This window comes from Miscanthus floridulus, chromosome 8 (genome assembly GCF_019320115.1).
Source record: "Miscanthus floridulus cultivar M001 chromosome 8, ASM1932011v1, whole genome shotgun sequence".
Classification (NCBI taxonomy): domain Eukaryota; kingdom Viridiplantae; phylum Streptophyta; class Magnoliopsida; order Poales; family Poaceae; genus Miscanthus; species Miscanthus floridulus.
This window is the reverse complement of record NC_089587.1, coordinates 60,149,387-60,170,633: the sequence shown is the minus strand read 5'-3', so window position 1 is coordinate 60,170,633 and position 21,247 is coordinate 60,149,387. Positions and strand designations below refer to the sequence as shown.

Genomic DNA, 21,247 nt, shown 5'->3' with positions numbered 1-21,247 from the left:
TTCCATGCTAGATCTATGAATATCGGTTACGAAAGGCTTTTACAATTGTACTTGTTTTGGTTGATTAGCCTTTATTAAATCATCATGATCTATGAATATCGGTCATTATCCTCATGCCATCATCATTCAACAATGACCGATTGCTTCTATTTCAATATATTTTTATTCATAGATATGATGGATATCGACTCTTTAGTCGGTAGCCTTATACATCGGCTATCGAGCCACATATTTGAAACTGTCTAGTGCAACACCGACACGTTCCACCTTAAACTACTGATTTTTCTCTCTTTGTCAATTGCAGTGTCAAATTGACTGGCATGCCTTTGGTCCCGAAACCGACCGTTCTTATGTTGAAGCTAAGCAGATCTTCGGGCTCACTCCGTCAAGATCATCCGGCTTGCTGTGTGTTGATCACATCGCCACATTTTTGTGTCAACACACACATGCACTATACAATGCAAGTCTATTCATGCAAGTTTCATGTCCTAAATTTGTGTATAATTTGAATAATTATTGGTTAAAGTTTGTATTAATTTGACTTTTCGACTACGACACATTGTTATCATTCTGGGACAAAGGGAGTACTAGTATTTCATGCATAAATACCGAGTCAAAAGATCCTGGTTTCAATTAAAGAAAAAACTTCTTTTTAGCAGTATGGATTGCTACTCAATGAAAAAAAATGGATGTTGTCAAAAAAAAATGGCCAGATTAGGGTGCATCCTAGGCCTATCTAGGGTGCTCCAACCAGCTGGTAGTTGGAAATACTTTGATGAATGGACCTGATTACCTGAAGCTACGTGTAGTACAAGCATGTTCCATTGAAGTGGAGAGTTAATGTGCTAATGGTCTCATTGGCGGTCTTGGTGGAAGCAGGACTAGCGCCTACTACTCCAGTAGCTAGGGTTTTGAAAACGAGCCATCTTGGGAATGTTGGAGCCAATAGCTACCCCGCGGCGCCCCTGACCCCTTGCCTGCGACATGTATGGCCGGGCCAGCACCAGCACCAGCACCAGCACCAGCACCAGCATTGCATGTTTCCTCTGCCACAGTCAGCAGAGGTGTAGAGTGCAGAGGAGGAGGTAGCAGCAAGGAGTCGCAATCGCAATATCAGCCCTTGTTTAGTTCCAGGAATTTGGATTTTGGGGCTACTGTAGCATGTTCGTTTTTATTTGGCAAATAGTGTTTAAACATGGACTAATTAGGCTCAAAACGTTCGTCTCGCAATTTCCCACCAAACTATGCAATTAGTTTTTCTTTTCGTCTTCCCGGAGAGAGAGCACCTACCTGCCTATGCTTAGCTATAGCCTGCTCAGGACAGTCCAGGTTTGAGCATGTGCAGATAAATAGCCTGTTAATTTGGTTGTGGCTTGTCATAAACGATCGTAAATTTCCAGCCAGACTAGTATTTTTCTCTCACACAAACCAGCCAGCAGTAGTTCTTCACGAATCAGCAACGATACGAACCAGCCAATCGAACAGGCTGAGAGATTGTACTTGGGGAAAAGATTCAGCCCCGTTTCGTACACCTTCAGCGACTTCAATTCCGCTTTGGCAGGAGTAAAGATGGCAACGGGTATATCCCTGGGTATTGGCACTCATCCCCGCAAACTAAAATCTATCCCATCCCTGTCCCAGTCCCGTGGGTACAGATTTTCCCCGTTCCCGTCCCCATCCCCGTCCTCGACCGGGGATTTCGTACCTACCGGGTACCCGTACCCGAGTACACACCCGTGTATAATCAACATTACATGCCACCATACACATAGTTATAGCCCATAGGCCATCATATGTTAACCGGGCCTATTTCATATATCATATACCTATACACATATATAATAGCTTAGTGGTTCCCCAGCGGGTACCGGGACGGGTATACAGGGAACGTCCTCGTACCCGCCATCCCCGTTGTGGATGGATTCTTGCCCATTTAAATCCCCGTGGGTACAGATATCATCCCATCCCCATCTCCTAATGGATCAAATAACCGTTGGGTATCAGGCATCGGGTACCCGTTGCCATCTTTAGGCAGGAGGGTTTTATTTCTCGTTTTAAAATGAACAAAGAGCCGCTAGAGCCACTATTTATGGCTTCATTGGCTCGGGTGCCTCCACACACTGTAGCAAGGAAGCGAAGTCCTATCAAACGTGCCTCACGAGCTAGGGACTGTTCTTATAGGATAGCCGTGGTCGCTTGCCATAGATTTACATTATGTGTCAATTCACAATCATTCAGAAATGTAGTTTTTCTTTTCTTCTGCTTCTCCTAAATTTATAAAGCAGTGCCATGCGTTTTGAATGATTATGCGCGCACACATATCGTGAATCCACGACAAATACCTAGACTATTTACAGATCCATGCAAAAAAGCCAAATTTGCTAACATCGAGGCTTTAAGAATGCTTTTGAATTTTTTAAAAGATGTAATTGCTAAACCAATTATCCAAATTAAATTCCAATTGCACCATTATGTTTCTTACAATAAGTCCTTCAAAAAAGACCCCCACATGAATATATTTAGAAAAAACTTTGTTGCAGAACATTTTTTCATGACGATAAAACTTCTTCTCTATTTTAAGCAGGGCAATGTTTCAGACTCAGGAAACAATGCTCCGCTTTCACAAGAAAAATGTTCTAGGTTCAAAAGAATAAGATTCCAAGTCTAAAACAATAAATTTTAAGGTTTAGATGAATGGTGAGTGGTATTCCATAACATTCGTGTCCAGTATTTGAAAAATGAGAGCACTTCATCATGCAGAATAGGAACAATCAAATTATATTATAACATCGAATATACCATAGATACTACGCAAATGACTTAAAATACATACTAACAACCCAAAATAAGCTCCAATGCACCACCGGTGCACCGAAGAGCTCTAGTGATGTAACACCTCCATTATGACCTCCAACACTCTTTGTACCAAAACTCCGGTGCACACCGGAAGTTAAGGTGAGGGTTTCTCAGGTTTAGCTCCTCTCAAGTCCATCGATGCATCCATAGGATTGAAATATTATTATACACTGATAAATAATATTAGTCTCATTGATCATTGTCGACAGAATATGCTCGGCAGTCCGTCGAGGGGTATCCCACGATGGTAGATTTGTCGGTGGGGATGCGCGTAATCAGGAACCAGATGGTGACCCAAGGCGCAGAGACAGCGATTTAGATAGGTTCGGGTCGTCTGATCGACGTAATACCCTACGTCCTTGTCGATGTTTTACCACCGATAGCCTACCACGGGGGTCCCCGGGGTAGTATTGTTCGGGCTTCAGCGTATGCGGAACTCGACGGTGAACGCAAGGGACAGTCGATTTATCCTGGTTCAGGCCCTCAACTGTGGTCGAGTAACAGCCCTACGTCCAGTCGGCGTTAGCCTCTGCGTTGGATTGATTATGAAGTATCGTACAATTGTTCTCTTCCCCAGGAGCCCTGCCCTCCTTTATATAGTCAGGAGGCCAGAGTCCTAGTCGGTTTACAATGAGAGTTCCTAGTAGGATTACTGAATAGTACTACTACTAAGATCAAATGGGAAGAATCCTAGTTAGACTAGATCTTCTCTCTCCCTTGCGGGGTATCTTGTGGGTCCCGCATCGACAAGCCCCCGAGCACTTCATGGTTGAGCTCTGAAAGTCTCGTTTTGCTCCTTCGGGTCTTGTTGAGTAGGAACAAACGTCATCCGAGTGCTTTCTGTAGTGAAACCTTGCAGCGCTTCTTGGGATCTTCGAGTGGTGAGTGCTTTTTGAAGAAAAAGTACATCCATCTGGTTGTAGCCCCCGAGCCTCTTGCTATTTGGAACAAGGAGCTGGAGGATCTTGTCTTGAAGTTGCTCTGATTGTTCGTTGAAGTTTTATCAAAAAGAACTTGAATATGGCTCATTCCGGGTTCTTTTTGTCGTAATATCTTGAAGTGGTCTGCGTTGAGAAAGTCTTTTGGTGACGTGCGCTTTTTCAAAGAAAAAGTGCACTCACTGAGTGTAGCCCCCGAGCCTCTTGCTATTTGAAACAAAAAGTTGGAGGGTCTTGAATTTTTATGTTGTTTGAAAATTTGTGTTCTGAAGTAGTCCCCGAGACTTGGATTATGTCATCATCCGAGTAGTTTCGCGGCATCTTTCCGAAGCCGCCCTTTAGTCTTGGATTAAACCATCATCCGAGTAGTTTCGCGGCATGCAGCCTCCGAGCGTATATCCGTGTTGTTTTGTTCAGGAAGAACTCGGACGCAAGGTCTTGGCGTATTCTTTGATAGTTTGCTGTTGTTAGATGTAGTTGTATGGTGGTGGTTGAGTGTAAATGCCTTTTGTTCGCGGGTTATACTGTGTTGGTATATTCTTCTAAATATGCTCGTCTTTGAGTACTGTTCCCTCTCGCCTGAGTCTTCCATTATTGAGTCCTGTCTTTTCACTGTGTCCTTTGTTAGGCTTATTCCGTTGGTACTCCTAGTCCATGTGCACCGCTCCTTTGATCTATAAATACTCTCCCGGAGTGCTTGTTTTTATCCATTGAACATTCTGTTGAAACCTTCGTGGTCATGAACATGGTAGTTTGTGAAGTAGAGCAGCCCCCGGGCATATTTTGTAGTTCCTATGTGTCTTGTCGTAGCTGGAGGAAGTCTTGTGATAGGGATTAGAGGTAGGCTAATCCCGCGACAGCATTGTACCAGGATGTACATGGCGGTAGTTGGAGGAAGTCTTGTGATGTGGGCTTCATTTCTTCATCTGGCAGTTCTGGGTTGATCCTCGTCGCCTGTCCTGAGACTGTCCGGTGCAGATCAACACCATATCTAGCATCACATCGGTCTTGGGTAGACAGATGCCCGCCGGCCTTCTCTGCTCCATGTTGTCCTGCCGTGCTGCTGATTTCCGCCTTGGATGCACTGCGTCCGTCCTTTAAAGAAAACAGTGTAGCTGATGACGGTTTGTCCTTCCGAGTAGCAATTTGGGACACGTAGTCGTTCCAGAGCCTAGCCGTGTCCGTGTTCCTCTTTGTTACTTTGCTTTTCGTGGTGCCGAGTTTGTTGGGTTTTGTAAGATGTGTAATCTTCTATCTTTGAAGCCATTTGTAATGGAAAGAATCTTGTCTTCAGAGTTGCCGTTCATTTTTCTGCTGTAATCCTAGTTATTCATGAGATTCTCGAGTTCTTTCTTAAATAACTGGGTTCTTTTGTTCCTTGCGAGGTAGCCCTTTCTTTCTTCTTGGTTGACGGGTTGTTATTGTAGTGATCTGATAACACTGCCGTGGTGTTGGACGGATGAATCTGAAATCTGCCCGTTAAATTGTACTGTTGTGTGGATTTGTGCCGTCCGTCATTTTAGCTGTGTTAGTAAATGGACCGTTGCGTTCCCACACCGTGGTTTAACGGGCCTTGTGGGCCGTTTTTATCCCTGAAAAATCTATTTAAAGACCTTTTATCTTCCTTTCCTTTGCTGCCCAGCTCTTGCCTTTAAACCCTAGCTTTCAGAAATCCGTCGCCGTCATCGTCATCGTCACCCGAGCACCACCATCCTAGCTTCATCTTCCCTAGTACCTTTTTGCTTCCGCTAGTTCATGGGTAAGAAGAAAACCACGAGCAAGTCCTAGGCGACCTTCGTGGACGAGGAGTCATCCCTTTCTTTGATTGAGAACCAAGAGTTCGTGGCCATGAGGGCTGCTCAGAAGGTTTGGCCGGCTCCAACAACAAGCAAAGATCAGCTGCGCGAGCTCGTCAGCGATGGCTTGATCCAAAGCAAAGTCATCGCTGAATGGAGAGTTCTGGGCGAGCATCGGGTTCCTGCTCCGGGTCCTGGTGAGATTGTCCTCTTTGTTTCCTTTGTCCGCGCCGGACTTTGCCTTCCTGTTTCCGCCTTCCTTCATCAGTTTCTTGGTTATTTCGGGGTTAGTCTGAACCATCTAACCCCTAATGTCGTTCTCCATCTTTCCATTTTCGTTCATCTCTGTGAAGCTTTCCTTGGAATCCCTCCTTCTCTATCTCTTTTTCGCTACTTTTTTCGTCTGAAACCTCAACCCCGCCGCGAAGAAACCAGCGTTCTTGGCGGTTGCAGGATTCAGTTTCGCCAGGGTCTTAAGAGCAAGTTCTTTGACTATGACCTGGTTGATTCTGTAAAAGATTGACGTGCCGACTGGTTTTATGCTGCCAATTTGATCTCTTCCCTTGTCGTCCACTCTGGATCTGGTCCTGTGGTGAATGACCGATGGGACAAGAAACTTGAGTCACCTACTAAGATTCAAGTGATCCAGCCACTCCTTGATAGGATTAGCATGCTGAAACAGCAGGGTTTAACCGGTTTCAGAATTGTTTTGAGTTTTCTTCGTCGCCGAGTTCAGCCTTTGAAAGAGCGGGAGCACCTTGGCTTCGAGTATTCTGGGGCCGAGGATCCTTCATGCATGGTCCCAGCTCTTGAGCTGACCGATGAGGAGGTACTCGAGCGTCTCCAGAAGATGCTAAAAGGAGTGAGCGTTGTTCCTCCTGCTGTCTCCGAGTTCTCTGCCAACAACCCGCCCCTAGCTGTGAGTTGTTTATCTCTTTGTTTGGGTACTTTATGTACTCTTGCTGCATCCATTTTTGCTTAGCTTTTCCTTGTCTTGCTATTTTATCCTTTTTCGTAGGAGCTTGGACGGAACTTTGTTGACCCGATCCCTCTTGATGTTCTCCCTGTCGTGGCGGAGACTAGGGATAAACTTGCTGGAACTTCTGCAACTAGTAAGTCCCCAACCTCCACAGCGCTTCCTGGAGTTTCTTCCGGATTTGTTGATGTATATGAAGAATATGTTCCTCGTCTAGTCCCTCGCGGTCCTCATAGTGTCCCGAAGAGGGGGCGAACGGATGGGTCTTCATCTGGCCTACCTGTCTCCAAGAAGCCTCACAAACCAAGTACTCTCTCAGGTACTCTAGTTGTTGCTAGCATGCTCTTAGGTGAGCACATTTAATACTCTTTGTTCCTTTGTTTTCCTGTTTTTCTCTTGAAACGAGTACTTTTTATTCTTTTCTCAGCAGGTGCTCTGGTTTCCTTGGTTGAGGGAGAGGAGGATGATGAAGTACCCCTCATCATGCGGTGGTGAGCTGTTTTCATATTCCTGTTGCATTGAATTTCTCTTCTTTGTCTTGACTTTTAGTCTTGAACTTTTTGAAGTAACCGGACGTCGGGTACGAGTTCTTCTGAGGCTCCCGCGCCGACTTCTTCTGAAGCTCCGGTGTCGAGTTCTTTGGTAGCCTCGGTACCGAGCTCTACCGCTCCTCCAGTGCAGAGTTCTTCCATGGCTCCAGCCCTGGCTTCTTCCGTGGCTCCGATATCTGCTATCCCGCTTCCGTCGTCGGGTGGCGGGGACGTTTTCACCGTCGTGGTCCCCCCTGCGAGGCCTTCTTTTGGCTTCACGAAGAAGAAAGTGGCCGGTGAGTAGATTCTGGTTTCATCCTTTTGCTTCTGTCTTCCTTCTTCTAGTTCTCATTGGTGATTTCTTTTATCAATTTTCAGTCTTTCGTCTTCTCTCGTTTCTTCGTTGACTTCTTCTCAGCCTTCTGCCGTGCCATTGAGTTCCAAGCCTCAGGACTCGCAACATACTGTTGGTGAAGTTGCTGTGGGGGCTTCGGAGCTACCTGGCGAAGTTACGGACTTGGCTGCCCCGGAGGTGACTGTGGCCGTCGCGTTGGGTCCTTCTGAGGGATTGGCTTCGGCTTCCCGGGAGGTTGCTTTGGTCGTTCCTTCTTTGCCCCAGCCGGCCTCTCCTTCCCCTTCTCTCGCTTCCGGCGGTCCCTCTTTTACCGATGACGTGGTGCAATAGTTCGATGCCACCCATCGGCTATCGGAGCTGACCGCAGCCTGGGGGAGCTTGGCGTTCTCTGCGACTTCTTTCGGGGAGAAGCTTCACGTAAGTTTTTATGAGATTCTTTCTTAGGCCATTTGTTTTGCCTTCGTCCTTACGCCTTATTTTTCTCTATCTTTAATTGTTTAGACTTTCTCTCGTGACCATACCGGCTTCTTCTTTTCGTCTGAAACCGAGAAGAAGTTGTCCTCCGAGGTAAGTTCTCTGCAGACTGACCTTGACCTCCTCCGGGCTGAGTTGGAGACTGAGCGTAAGTCGCATCAAAAAGAGGAAAAGGCTCTCCGTGCCCGGGTGGTAGAGGTAGAGAAACAGAGAGACACTGTTGCCCAGGAGTTGGAGAAACAGAAAGATGCTGCTATCCGGGAGGCTTCAAAGAACTCGGAGGCCATGAAGAGCTTGGAAGCCGTGAAGAAAGAATGTAAAGGTATTCCGGGTTCTCTTTGTTTCTTTTAGTATTCAACCTTTCCCTCCTACTGACTCGTTGTTTGGTGTCTTGTCCAGCTCTCCGAGTTGAAGGAAAAAAGCTCTCGGAGGGCATTGATGAAATGAAGACTCTTGTTCGTACAAGTCATAACAAGGCTGAGGAGGTAATTACTCATGCTGAAGAAGAACTTGCACTTGCTAAGTTGATCAGGCGTGGAGCTGATAAAGATCTTGTGCAGGCCCAAAAAACTATTGAAGACTTGTCTAGGAAGCTAGCGACGGCTACTGAAAATTGGAATGTTTTGTGGAAATCCTTTTGTTCAGTAGCTGATGTTCTCCGGACTCCAGCGGATGATGGGCAATCTTGGGCTCAGTTCATTCCTCGGATTCCGACTCGTTTCCAAGAGTTCGCGAAGAAGTGCGCTCAAGTATGTACCAAGAATGTGCTGGCCCAGGTCCGGGTCCTTGCTCCAGAGGCGCCTCTGTCCAAGATAGCAGAGGAAGCTGATAGCCAAGAATACCTTGATGCTGTTGAGAGGATGGAGCCTGAGGTCGAAGGTTTAGCCAGTAGGGTTGTAGACAGTCTTAATATTGATATTTCCCTTCCTAATGACAATGCCTGATCCAATTGACCAGCCTCTTGTAATATTACACTCCTCTTCAAATGAAGATTCTTTATTTTCGTTGATGTATTCTTTGCCCGGGTGTGGTCGGAGTTACTTGACTTGCTGAGTACTTTGTCCCGTTTTCGTCTCTGCCCTGTAAACAACTCTGTGCGTTATCCTGACGAAATCCCTTGATTTGTCGAGTACTTTTCTTTTCTTCCTCTTTTGTGATCCGTCGAGTGCTTTGTCCGCGCTATGACTTGCTAGATGTAGATCTTTGTGTTGACAACCTTTCGTCTGCGCTATGTAAAACGACTCGGCATAGAATGTTGCCTTGACAAACTTCGGCACCCGAGTGCTTTCTTGAGTGGCGCTTGTGCTTTTCTGAGGAAAAAGTATTCCTATCTGGATGTAGCCCCCCGAGCCTCTTGCTTTTCGGAACGAAGAGTTGGAGGGTCTTTTTAAGCTTAATTTCGGTCGACTAGTTTTAGGTGTTAGCTTTTAGCTACCCTCATCGGCGGGCTCAAGCGTCTTTTCAGCTATTTTGCTCTCGGCCGGGATGCTCAGGCATGTTTTCAGCCATTTTGCTTTTTGTTTCGGGTGTTAGCTTTTAGCTACCCTCATCGGCGGGCTCAAGCGTCTTTTCAGCTATTTTGCTCTCGGCCGGGATGCTCAGGCATGTTTTCAGCCATTTTGCTTTTTGTTTCGGGTGTTAGCTTTTAGCTACCCTCATCGGCGGGCTCAAGCATCTTTTCAGCTATTTTGCTCTCGGCCGGTAGGCTCAGGCGTGTTTCAGCCATTTTGCTCTTTGGTTCGGGTGTTAGCTTATTAGCTACCCTCATCAGCGGGCTCAAGCATCTTTTCAGCTATTTTGCTCTCGTCCGGGATGCTCAGGCATGTTTTTATCCATTTTGTTTTTTGTTTCGGGTGTTAGCTTTTAGCTACCCTCATCGGAGGGCTCAAGCATCTTTTCAGCTATTTTGCTCTCGGCCGGTAGGCTCAGGCGTGTTTCAGCCATTTTGCTCTTTGGTTCGGGTGTTAGCTTATTAGCTACCCTCGTCGGCGGGCTCAAGCATCTTTTCAGCTATTTTGCTCTCGGCCGGTAGGCTCAGGCATGTTTCAGCCATTTTGCTCTTTTTGGAAACAACTCGGGGTTTAGCCATCATAAGACATATTGTCAAAAACCATCTTTATTGATTAAGCCATAATACACATTTTGTCGAGGGACAACATCTTTATAGGTCATGAACGTTGATCTCTTGTGTTTTGTACATGTACTCTCATTTGAGTTGTTTTCATGCGTAGAATCTTCTCAGTTGGCTGATGTGCCATGTATTACTGACTTCTTTCTCATCTTCAGTCATTAACTTGTACGTTCCTGATCCGATGACTTTTGAGACAATAAAAGGACCTTCCCATGGACTGAGTAGTTTATGTCGTCCATCAGTTTTTTGTATCCTTCTTAGCACTAAGTCTTTGACTTGTAATGATCGAGGATGGGTACTCTTGTTGTAGTGTCGTCTTAAACCTTGTAGGTATCTGGCAGATTGGAGGGTAGCGTTTACTCTGACTTCTTCTGAGCTGTCAAGTTCTAATCTTCTTGTGTGTTCTGCTTCTCCTTCATCGTATTGTTCTATCTTTAGTGATGTCCAGATCAAATCGGCAGGCAGTACGGCTTCTGACCCGTAAACTAGGAAGAAGGGTGAGTAGCCTGTTGCTCTGCTTATTTGAGTTCGTAGCCCCCATACTACTTTAGGTAATTCTTCAATCCATTTGGACCCATAGTCCACTAGTTCTTCGTATAACCTTGGTTTTAATCCGGCTAGTATGAGTCTATTAGCCCTTTCTACTTGTCCGTTGGCTTCTGGATGTGCAACAGACGCGTAGTCTATACTGAAACCACAGTCTTGTGCCCAGCTTTTGAATTCTGTAGCTGTGAAGGGGGAGCCTAGATTTGTGATGATTCGATTGGGCATGCCGAAGCGGTGCATAATGTCTTGGATGAACTCGACTGCTTTGGTTGCGCTGTATTTCGCGAGTGGTTTGTATTCAATCCACTTGGTGAACTTGTCGATTGCTACAAAGATGTACTTGAAGCCGCCTTTTGCTTTCTTCAGAGGTCCTACTTGATCCAGCCCCCAGCAGGAAAAAGGCCAAGCGGGTGGGATGCAGATAAGATTGTGAGCTGGCACATGGGCTTGTCTTGCAAACATTTGGCAACCTTTGCATTTTCTGACAAGTTCTTCTGCGTCTTTCAAAGCGGTTGGCCAGAAGAATCCGGTGCGAAATGCTTTGCCAACCAGTGTTTTTGAAGCGGCATGATTTCCACAGCAACCTGAGTGTATTTCGTCTAGGATCTCTTTGCCTTCTTCAAATGAGACATATTTTAGGAGTACTCCTGATGATGCTGCTCTTCTGTAAAGTCTATCTCCTACTAGAACGTAATTTTTGCTTCTACGAACAACTTGGGTGGCTTCTGCTTTATCTGCTTGCAATTTATTTTCTTTGATATAGTCGATGAAAACTTGGCTCCATGAAGTGTTGATTACCAAGATCTGAACGCCTTTAGCCTGAATTTTATGGGTTGTTTCACCGGGTTGTTTGATAGAGGGAACTGATAGCTCTTCTATGAATACGCCGGGTGGAACCTTCGCTCTGTCTGATCCGAGCTTGGCGAGGACATCTGCTGCAATGTTGGAATCGCGCAGGACGTGTAGAATTTCTAATCCTTGGAAATGTTTTTCAAGTTTCCGTATTTCAGCACAGTAAGCACCCATGTTTTCTTTGGTGCAATCCCAATCTTTGTTGACTTGGTTGATGACTACTGCTGAATCGCCGTATACGAGTAATCTCTTTATTCTGAGGGTAATTGCCACTCGTAGCCCGTAGATGAGGGCTTCATATTCTGCTTCGTTATTTGTAGCTTGCCATAATATCTGAAGGACGTACTTGAGTTGTTTTCCTTCTAGAGAAATGAGGAGAACGCCTGCACCGGCTCCGCCTAGTTTGAGTGACCCATCAAAGTACATCTTCCAGTGGTCAAGGATTGTATCTGATAAAGGCTGTTGAATGTATGTCCACTCGGCCACAAAATCGGCAAGGGCTTGAGATTTGATTGCTTTTCGCGGGGTGAAATCGATGTTAAGAGCTCCGAGTTCAACTGCCCACTTTGATATGCGTCCCGTCGCATCTCTGTTGTGTAAGATGTCTCCGAGCGGGAAGTCTGTCACCACTGTGATCTGGTGGCTTTCAAAATAGTGGCGAAGCTTGCGTGAAGTGATCAATAGGGCGTAGAGTAGTTTTTGCACATGTGGGTACCTTATTTTTGATTCGGATAATACTTCGCTAATGTAGTATATGGGTCGTTGTACTTTATACACGCGTCCTTCTTCTTCTCTTTCTACGACTATTGCCGTGCTGACCACAGCAGTAGTCGTCGCAATGTATAGCATTATATCTTCGTCTTTCCTTGGGGGTGTGAGAATTGGTGAGGATGTGAGGTATGCCTTAAGTTTCTTGAAAGCTTCATTGGCTTCTTCTGTCCATTCGAACTTATCTGTCTTTTTTAGTAGTTTAAAGAAAGGTAGTCCTTTTTCACCGAGCCTTGAAATGAAACGATTGAGTGCCGCCATGCAGCCCGTTAGCTTTTGCACATCTTTGATGTTTCTAGGTGGGCCCATTTCTGTTATAGCTCGAATTTGCTTGGTGCTGGCTTCAATCCCGCGCTGACTGACCAAAAATCTGAGTAGTTGTCCTAAGGGAACTCCGAATACACATTTATTTGGGTTCAACTTCCATCTTCATCTCTTCAAGTTTTCGAAGGTTTGCTTTAAATCTTCAATCAGAGTGTCTGGGTTCTTTGTTTTCACCACTACATCATCCACGTATGCCTCCACATTTTCACCGATTTGATCCCCAAGGCAAGTTTGGATAGCTCTTTGGTATGTGGCGCCAGCGTTCTTTAGTCCAAACGACATGGTCTTATAACAGTAAGCACCGAACGGAGTAATGAAAGACGTCTTGCTCTAGTCTTGTTCTTTTAATGCGATCTGGTGATACCCTGAATAGCAATCGAGAAAGGATAATAGTGCAGACCCTGCTGTTGAGTCAACTATCTGGTCAATGCGTGGTAGCCCGAACGGATCTTTTGGGCAATGTTTGTTGAGATCTGTGTAGTCGACGCACATGCGCCACTCGTTCGTGTTCTTCTTCTGCACAAGGACTGGGTTTGCTAGCCAGTCTGGATGAAGGATTTCTCTGATGAATCCGGCTGCCATCAGTTTTGTGATTTCCTTTTTAATCGCTGCCTTTTTGTCGGGTGAGAATCGTCGTAGCCGTTGTTTTACAGGCTTGGAGCTTTCATTAACATCAATTCTGTGCTCAGCCAACTCTCTTGGGACACCTGGCATGTCGGCCGGCTTCCAAGCGAAGATATCTTTGTTGTCCCGAAGAAAGTTGGTGAGCGCGAGTTCCTATTTTGCCGAGAGGTGAGCACTGATGGTTGCTGTCTTGGAGGTATCGCCAGTGCCCAAGTCGATTTGCTTGACGTCGGCTTCTTTTGGTGGTGCGATGATGCTGGGCTTTTTAGCCGGTATTTCTAATTCTTCTTGGCTCATCTCTGCAGCAATTGTGGTAAAAAATTTTTGGGGTTATGTATCCCGCAGTCCCCGAGCCTTCTCCGAGTACTTTTCTTTAGAATAGAAATCAGATGAAGGGTCTTGATGTGTTGTCTTTGTTGTAGTCTTGAGTACTTGTATTCTTGGTCTTTCATCCTTGAATTCGAGTCCCCGGGCGTAGTTGAAGCGAATGCCGAGCCCCCGAGCTTAGTGTTTGACTAAGCCGTGATGCTCTTCCGAGTTGTTTTTATTCATCCAAGTCATTTCTAGACTTCTCTGGTTCTTGATGTACCTCTTCCAGGTTATTTGCACTTCGTCCAGGTTCTTTCTGAACTTATATGTACCTTATCCGGGTTGTTTTCTGATTTGACTGAGCCGTGATGCCCTTCCGAGTTGTTTTTATTCATCCAGGTCATTTCTGGACTTCTCTGGTTCTTGATGTACCTCTTTCAGGTTGTTTGCACTTCGTCCAGGTTCTTTCTGAACTTGTATGTACCTTATCCGGGTTGTTTTCTGATCAATTCGGGTTATTTCTAAATTTGTCTTGGTACTTGTAGCACCTCTTCGGGGTTGTTTTATGATCGATCCGGGTTCTTTCTGAATCTGTCTTGGTACTTGCCGCACCTTGTCGGGGTTCTTTTTTATCAAACTGGGTTGTTTCTAGACTTCTCTGGTTCTTGATGTACCTCTTCCAAGTTGTTTGCACTTCGTCCAGGTTCTTTCTGAACTTGTATGTACCTTATCCGGGTTGTTTTCTGATCAATCTGGGTTCTTTCTGAATTTGTCTTGTTACTTGCAGCACCTCTTCGCGGTTGTTTCTGATCAATCCGGGTTCTTTCTTGTCTTGATTTCTATTCCCAACTTATCTGGGTTGTTTTTCTTCAATCCGGATTCTTTCTGATCTTGTCCTGGTTCTTGCTGCACCTTGTCGGGGTTCTTTTTTTATCAATCCGGGTTCTTTCTTGTCTTGATTTCTGTTCCCAACTTATCTGGGTTGTTTTTCTTCAATCCGGGTTCTTTCTGATCTTGTCTTGGTCCTTGCCGCACCTTGTCGGGGTTCTTTTTTTATCAATCCGGGTTGTTTTTGGACTAGCTCTCAGGAGCGTGCTTTCCTGATCTCATGGTACCGATGTAGCTCCCCTGCATGTTAAACATAAAAATATGTTGTAAATGACATTCCGGATATGAAGTGGGGAGCATGTCCCATATTTGAATAATCAATCAGGGGCGGGCCCCTGCATTATGAAATGCATATAAACTTTTTGCGTCTTGCTCTTGCTAGGCCATGCAAATTCCTCAGTTAGTGTCCTATTACGTTTAAGTACTTGAATCTCTGGCGTATGGTTCAGAGGTTCATGACGTGACCATGTGAGCCTGGCACTCGGTTCGTGACCGTCCATGTGAGTAGACAAGCTTCATGGATTAAGGCGTGTTCTACCTGAGGAATTCGGTGACCGTTAAGAGAAGACCTAGAGCACTATGTTTGCTTGCATGATGATTTTACTTAGAGCACTATGTTTGCTCGCATGATGATTTTTTTTGTCTTCCCTTGCTAGGTCAGTTAATTTCCTGGGTAGTAGCCTGTTACGTTTAAGCACTTGAATCTCGCGTATGGTTCAGAGGTTCATTGATGTGACCACCCATATGGTTCAGAGGTTCTTTGGCGTGACCATCCGTATGGTTCAGAGGTTCATTGACGTGACCATCCATTCGAGAAAACAAGCTTCACGAATTAAGGCTTACTATTCGAGAAAATTAACAGCCGTTAAGGGAAGATGATATGGCCACAGAGGCATATGAATAATATCCGGAATATATAAAAAATGAGACGTGACTTAGCTTGGTTCGTGGCTGCGTTGTTGACCACCGCAGCCGGGTAGTCGGTCGGTGTGGCAAGTAGTCAGTTTGCAGCCGAGTTGTTGGCGTAGCATCCGAGCTGATGGAGGCGGGGTCGACAACTTGCTTGATGTAGTCGAACAGCATGATGAAGTCGTCGGACAGCTCGTCCGAGTTGTTTGCTGATGAGTTTAACCAAACGAGTGACTATCATGTCGAGTACTCGAAACAACTCGGAACGTGTTGCCGGGTTCCCAGAATTTGGTTGCTTGCTCGTGACTCGTCGGCTTGCTGTAGGTGGTCTTCTCTTTATTGACCGTATAGCTTGTATTTCTTGACCTTCTCTCGTATGAGTATGTCGTATGTATAAATCAATGCACCAACACCTTTGGCTTTGCTTGCTTGCTTCCTTTGTTAGCTTCTTGCATGTCCGTGATGTATTCGTATACGAAGTTGACTTGGAGACGGGGGTGTGCGCGTGTATGCACGGGTTGATCCATTAATTCCGTATATCCTGACTGACTTGCATGTCGTTATCCTTTTCTGTCCAATCTCATAGCTTGTATATCTCTTGGATATGTTGCTTCATAATTGGCACACACGTTGTCGGCTTTGTGTGGGAGTAGGACTCTTCTTGTGTCGGAGTTGGACTTGAATCCGCATATAGCTGAGTTGTGATGGAGTCTGAGTTGCAGTCCGACTTGTACTTGTATCAGTCATGTTTGATGCTGGTTGGCGTGTAGTAGGAACGTGATACAGTCGTGCTTCTACTGGGATCTCGCTGAGTTGACGAAGTCGGAGTAGATGTTGACGAAGAGGTCTCGTGCTCTCACGAATTGATGCCGATGCTGAACGTGAATACGGCGGTGCGACGAATCTTGATTTTGAGGTCCACCGAGCTCTCGAACGCAAAGTGCCGAGAACCCCTACCTGGCGCGCCAGCTGTCGATGTTTTACCACCGATAGCCTGCCACGGGGGTCCCCGGGGCAGTATTGTTCGGGCTTCAGCGTATGCGGAACTCGACGGTGAACGCAAGGGACATTCGATTTATCCTGGTTCAGGCCCTCGACCGTGGTCGAGTAACAGCCCTACGTCCAGTCGGCGTTAGCCTCTGCGTTGGATTGATTATGAAGTATCGTACAATTGTTGTTCTCTTCCCTAGGAGCCCTGCCCTCCTTTATATAGTCAGGAGGCCAGAGTCCTAGTCGGTTTACAATGAGAGTTCCTAGTAGGATTACTGAATAGTACTACTACTAAGATCACATGGGAAGAATCCTAGTTAGACTAGATCTTCTCTCTCCCTTGCGGGGTATCCTGTGGGTCCCGCATCGACAGTCCTGTGTCTTTGGTGTATTGTATTGATCTGTATGTAGATCCGATTTGATAGATCCTATCTGCTAGGGGACCCCTACCTCTCCTTATATACTCTGGAGGAGGTAGGGTTACAAGTAAAGTAGCCTATTTGGTACTATACAATGTCTTGCGGTGCACGCCGAGCAGCGCCGTGCACGCCTTAACCTTATGGGCCGGGCCACCCCTGGGGTCGCAGCCCATGTTTTAGGGGCCATACCCCCACAATCATGCTGTCACTCAATTACCAAAATCACTAATGGCCCTAGTTAGGTGCCATTTTTCTTACATCTTGAATGGATCTGGTTGTTTCCTAGTTTGTTACAAGGAATAACGGTCGAATCTGAATGGATCTTTTACACATTGATTGTCTTTTAAGTATATCTAGTTTATACCTTGCCTGCCAAGTTGCTGAGAAACCCTCCTCGGTTTGGGACTCTCGTGTAGCTTGTTCGTCCCACCCCGTCTCGATTAGGTGTTTTTCTTAGTGGTGAGGGTATCCAGGCCCATAGTAATGACAAGCCGAGCAATACAAAATAGGGTGCCCATCGAGCTTGGTTTCGACTCCCATGGATGTGCTCGCTGGGGGGTGCTCTTTGGTTTCGTCCATGACGAGAGCACGCATGCGTGCCACTGCTCCTCATGGTCTTCGTTGGCAAGCAATCTGGCTAGTTCTCTCCACCAGCAACAGGGGCTCGCCGCTGGCAAGTTCTCCGATGCTAGCGACCTCTAGGAGCCCACCTTGGTGCTTGACCATCAACATAGCCCCAACCCGAGCGTGCCAAGTGCCAACCTCGGCTTCCACATTGTCATTGCCCCTGGGCACCACCATCGTTGGTGTGACATTGTCCAAAGGAGGAAGATACAACGACGACATGTGGTCATGCAACGCGAGCTATGCATCGCCATGGAGGAAGAGAGGGTGAGGTCAGCCAGTTGCATAGGAGTAGGTAGTAGTTGGTGGCATTGTAGAGTCCAAGAAAAGACGACGAGGGCAGCTAGAGGTGCTAACCGTAATCACGATCGATGGCGCCGCAATGCCCTCCTAGAGATGCACTTAGATCTCCTCCTAGCTACCCACACCGATGGCGATGATGGGGTGGTGAGCTTGCCCATGTCTGACAACCCTGAGCAACCATGGAGAGGGAGTCGTTTGCACTGTCGCCGCCGGGGCCCAGCGCCTCCACGGCCTCAGTCGTTGTCCAATTTTGCGCGAGCGCGACCAGGCTCAAGCAATATTTGTTGTGGTCAGGGGTGCGATTGGGTGGACCTAGTCGGCAGTGGTTGAGGGTGTGTGGCCGGCTTCGGCGGGCACACGAGCGCTAGACACATAGACGAGGAGCGCTAGACACATAGACGAGGCGTGGCAAAGGTGCGGTCTAGCCCTTGCTGGTGCCAACGTGTACCATGTTAGCAAACGGGTCTAGACCCGTGACATAACGTATGTCTAGACATATATGTGGATGTGCATTTTGGGAGTCTAGACCTTGATGACACTCATTACCAAATTTAGAGACTATTGATGCATTTTACTCAACCTCTTGTGAAATCACTACCTCGTGTGATATGGCACCGAAGGTCACTCCAACCATATGTGAAAGGTCGTATGAAAATGGTAGTCGTTCATGGAATTGTGGGCATAAAAGATGGGGCACCATTACACCGTATACGGCCCTGTTTGCTTGAAATTATCAGCCTATGTTTGCTTGAAATTATCAGCCTGGCTTATCATCTATGGTACAATATTTTTCTCTCATAATAAATCAACGAACAATACTTTTCAGCCTGACTTTTCAGCGAAGTAAAGTTTGTCTGGGCTAGTGAGGCCTTTAGAGTAGTTCCACAATTGGAAATACTGTGATGCCTATGTAGCTAGAAGCTAACTTTATTGGGGTTGTTCATTTGAGATGGTTGTACAATTAGGTGGTGTTTGGTTGCTCCTCATAAATTTTAGTCGTTGTCCCATCGAATGTTTAGATACATGCATTGAGTATTCGGCCTGTTCGCTGGTTGGTTTCTGGGCTGGTTTGGGCTGGCTGGTGCTGGTTTATTGTGAGAGGAAAACACTGTTGGCTGGCTGGTTTGGGCTGGCTGAAACCAACAAGCGAACAAGGCGATTAAATATAGACTAATTACGAAACTAATTTAGTTTGTGAGACGAATCTTTTAAGCCTAATTAGTCCATGATTTGATAATGTGGTGCTACAGTAAATATATGCTAATGACGGATTAATTAGGCTTAAAAATTCCATATATATGCTAATGACGGATTAATTAGGCTTAAAAATTCGTCTCATGGAGTATTGACGGATTATGTAATTTGTTTTTTTATTAGTATCCGAACACCCCATGCAACATCTTCCCGACACACCTACTAAATTTTAGTCACAAGATCCAAACACCGCCTTATGGTGGTACGGGGAGAAAATTGTTGCTGCAAACTAAGGCCTTATTTAGTTCCTGGTTATATAATTTTGGGGTGTCACATCAGGTGTTACATGGGGTGTCGCATGGGGTGTTCGGATACTAATAAAAAAAATAAATTATAGAATCTGTCAGTAAACCGTGTGGCGAATTTACTAAGCCTAATTAATCCGTCACTGGCACATGTGTTATTGTAGCACTTTATTGTCAAATCATGAACTAATTAGGCTTAAAAAATTCGTATTGCAAAGTAATCACAATCTGTACAATTAGTTATTTTTTAGTCTATATTTAATACTCCATGTATATGTCAAACATTCGATGAGATACCGTGGAAATTTTTGAGGAGGAACGCCTAAACGCTGCTTCAACGAGAAGCGAACACACCGATTCTGCGTGCTATTTTTTTTTTAGACTTAAGAGTGGAGGGAGGGAGGGAGACTTAAAAGTGAGTGTTGTGCTAATGCGGGCGTTGGATCGGTCGACAGAGAAAGACATGATGAATTGGCCCTGGTCGGCTACGTGCCTGTATGGGCTTAGACGATAGGGTGTGTTTGGTTATCCATAGCCTAGCTCCTTAGACTGTCTCCAACAGACTACCCAAACCGCGACACATCCGCATTTTAGGTAGCGCACAGTGCTTTTACGTAGAAAAATCATCCTCCAACGGACTACCCAAACACGGCAGCCATTTTGCCTCCGACGAAACACGGGACGCAAATTTGCGTCCTCTCTCGTTCCTTTGCGTCTCCTCCGGCGGGTCCCACCACCACGAGCTCGGGGACGACCGGAGCAGGGGCGGAGCTCGGGGACGACCGTCGCCAGGGCCGAGCTCGCCCGCGCCGGGACGGAGCGCGCCGGGGCCAAGCTCGCCCGCGCCGGGGCCGAGCTCGCCGGGGCGGAGCTCGCCCGCGCTTGCGTCTCCTCCGGCGGGTCCCACCACCACGAGCTCGGGGACGACCAGAGCCGGGGCGGAGCTCGGGGACGACCGTCGCCGGGGCGGAGCTCGCCCGCGCCGGGGCCGAGCTCGCCGGGGCGGAGCTCGCCCGCGCCGGGACGGAGCTCGCCCGCGCCGGGACGGAGCGCGCCGGGGCCAAGCTCGCCCGCGCCGGGGCGGAGCGCGCCGGGGCCGAGCTCGCCGGGGCGGAGTGCGCCGGGGCCGAGCTCGCCGGGGCAGAGGTTTGCGTCCTCGGTTGGAAAACGGGAGTTTTGTCTGCCTATCCATTCTACTGTGCGTGACCCAATCTACCGAATAGGTCTCACGTTTAGGTCTTCGTCGTTGGAGACAGTCTTAAGTCAATTTTAACATGTTTGGTTGTGTGTGAGTGGGCTAGAGCCTGGCCATACGTACTGTTGTAGCCTGGCCAGGGGAACGCACAAATCGGTCGTTCTCATGGAGCCAGGCCCGAGCCAGCCCAAGGTGAAGCTCTGGTCACCGCCCGAACCGTCGCTCTCTGCTCGCTTCTTCTGCCGCCGCGCTGCTCGTCCCGGCCATCGCCATGTCCGCCGCTTCCTTCTCCTCCTCTCCAGGCCCCTACCTCTCTCCACCAGTGCCACCACGTCCTTCTCACCTCCCGACCCCGCTCCCTCCTCGTCCTCCGTTGTCCCCACCGCCCCCGGCCTCGGACGACGCCATCGCGTCGCTCCCGTCCGTCGCGGACTCCACCGCCTGTCCGCCCGCCCGGACCTCCGGCACCTCATGCGTCTCTACGCCACGGCCGTCACCTTATTCGTCGCGCGGGGGAACCTGCCCATGCCGCAGTAGGCCGCGCGCGCGATGGTGGCCGCCTTCGCGGAGCGCGGGCGCCTCCGGGAGGCCGCGGACAAGCTGCGGAGCCACGGGTTCCCGCTCGTCGTCGAGACCGGCAACTGGCTGCTCCGCGTCGGGCTGCGGCACCCGGGCTGATGCTTCGCCCACGATCGCGAGGCGTTCGATGGAATTGCGCGCGCAGCCGGCGTCGTGCGTCCTCGGGCGCTGCCGGGAGGGGGCGGTTCGGGTGTGCTCGTCCAGGTGTTCGACGATGGCCATGGACCTGCTCACCAGGTGCTCGTCCAGGTGTGCTGGTATTACTAGCGTGGGGAGGAAATCAATTTTGTTAGTTTGCGTCAGTTACCCCTGACTGATGGTGTGCTTGTGCTCTGGTTACTTCATTCTTCGTTACGGTGAAA

The 21,247-nt window shown here is 47.5% G+C and overlaps 1 protein-coding gene across 1 annotated transcript; it reads right to left on the bottom strand.

Annotated features, from left to right (window-relative positions):
- Positions 1–14,563: 14,563 nt before the first annotated feature.
- LOC136469163 (uncharacterized) lies at positions 14,564–20,714 on the bottom strand. Its single transcript, XM_066467469.1, has 3 exons — positions 20,650–20,714; positions 19,867–20,291; positions 14,564–14,607 (listed from the first exon to the last, which is right to left on the bottom strand). The coding sequence occupies exons 1-3, from the start codon at positions 20,712–20,714 to the stop codon at positions 14,564–14,566; spliced, it is 534 nt and encodes a 177-aa protein (XP_066323566.1).
- Positions 20,715–21,247: the final 533 nt, after the last annotated feature.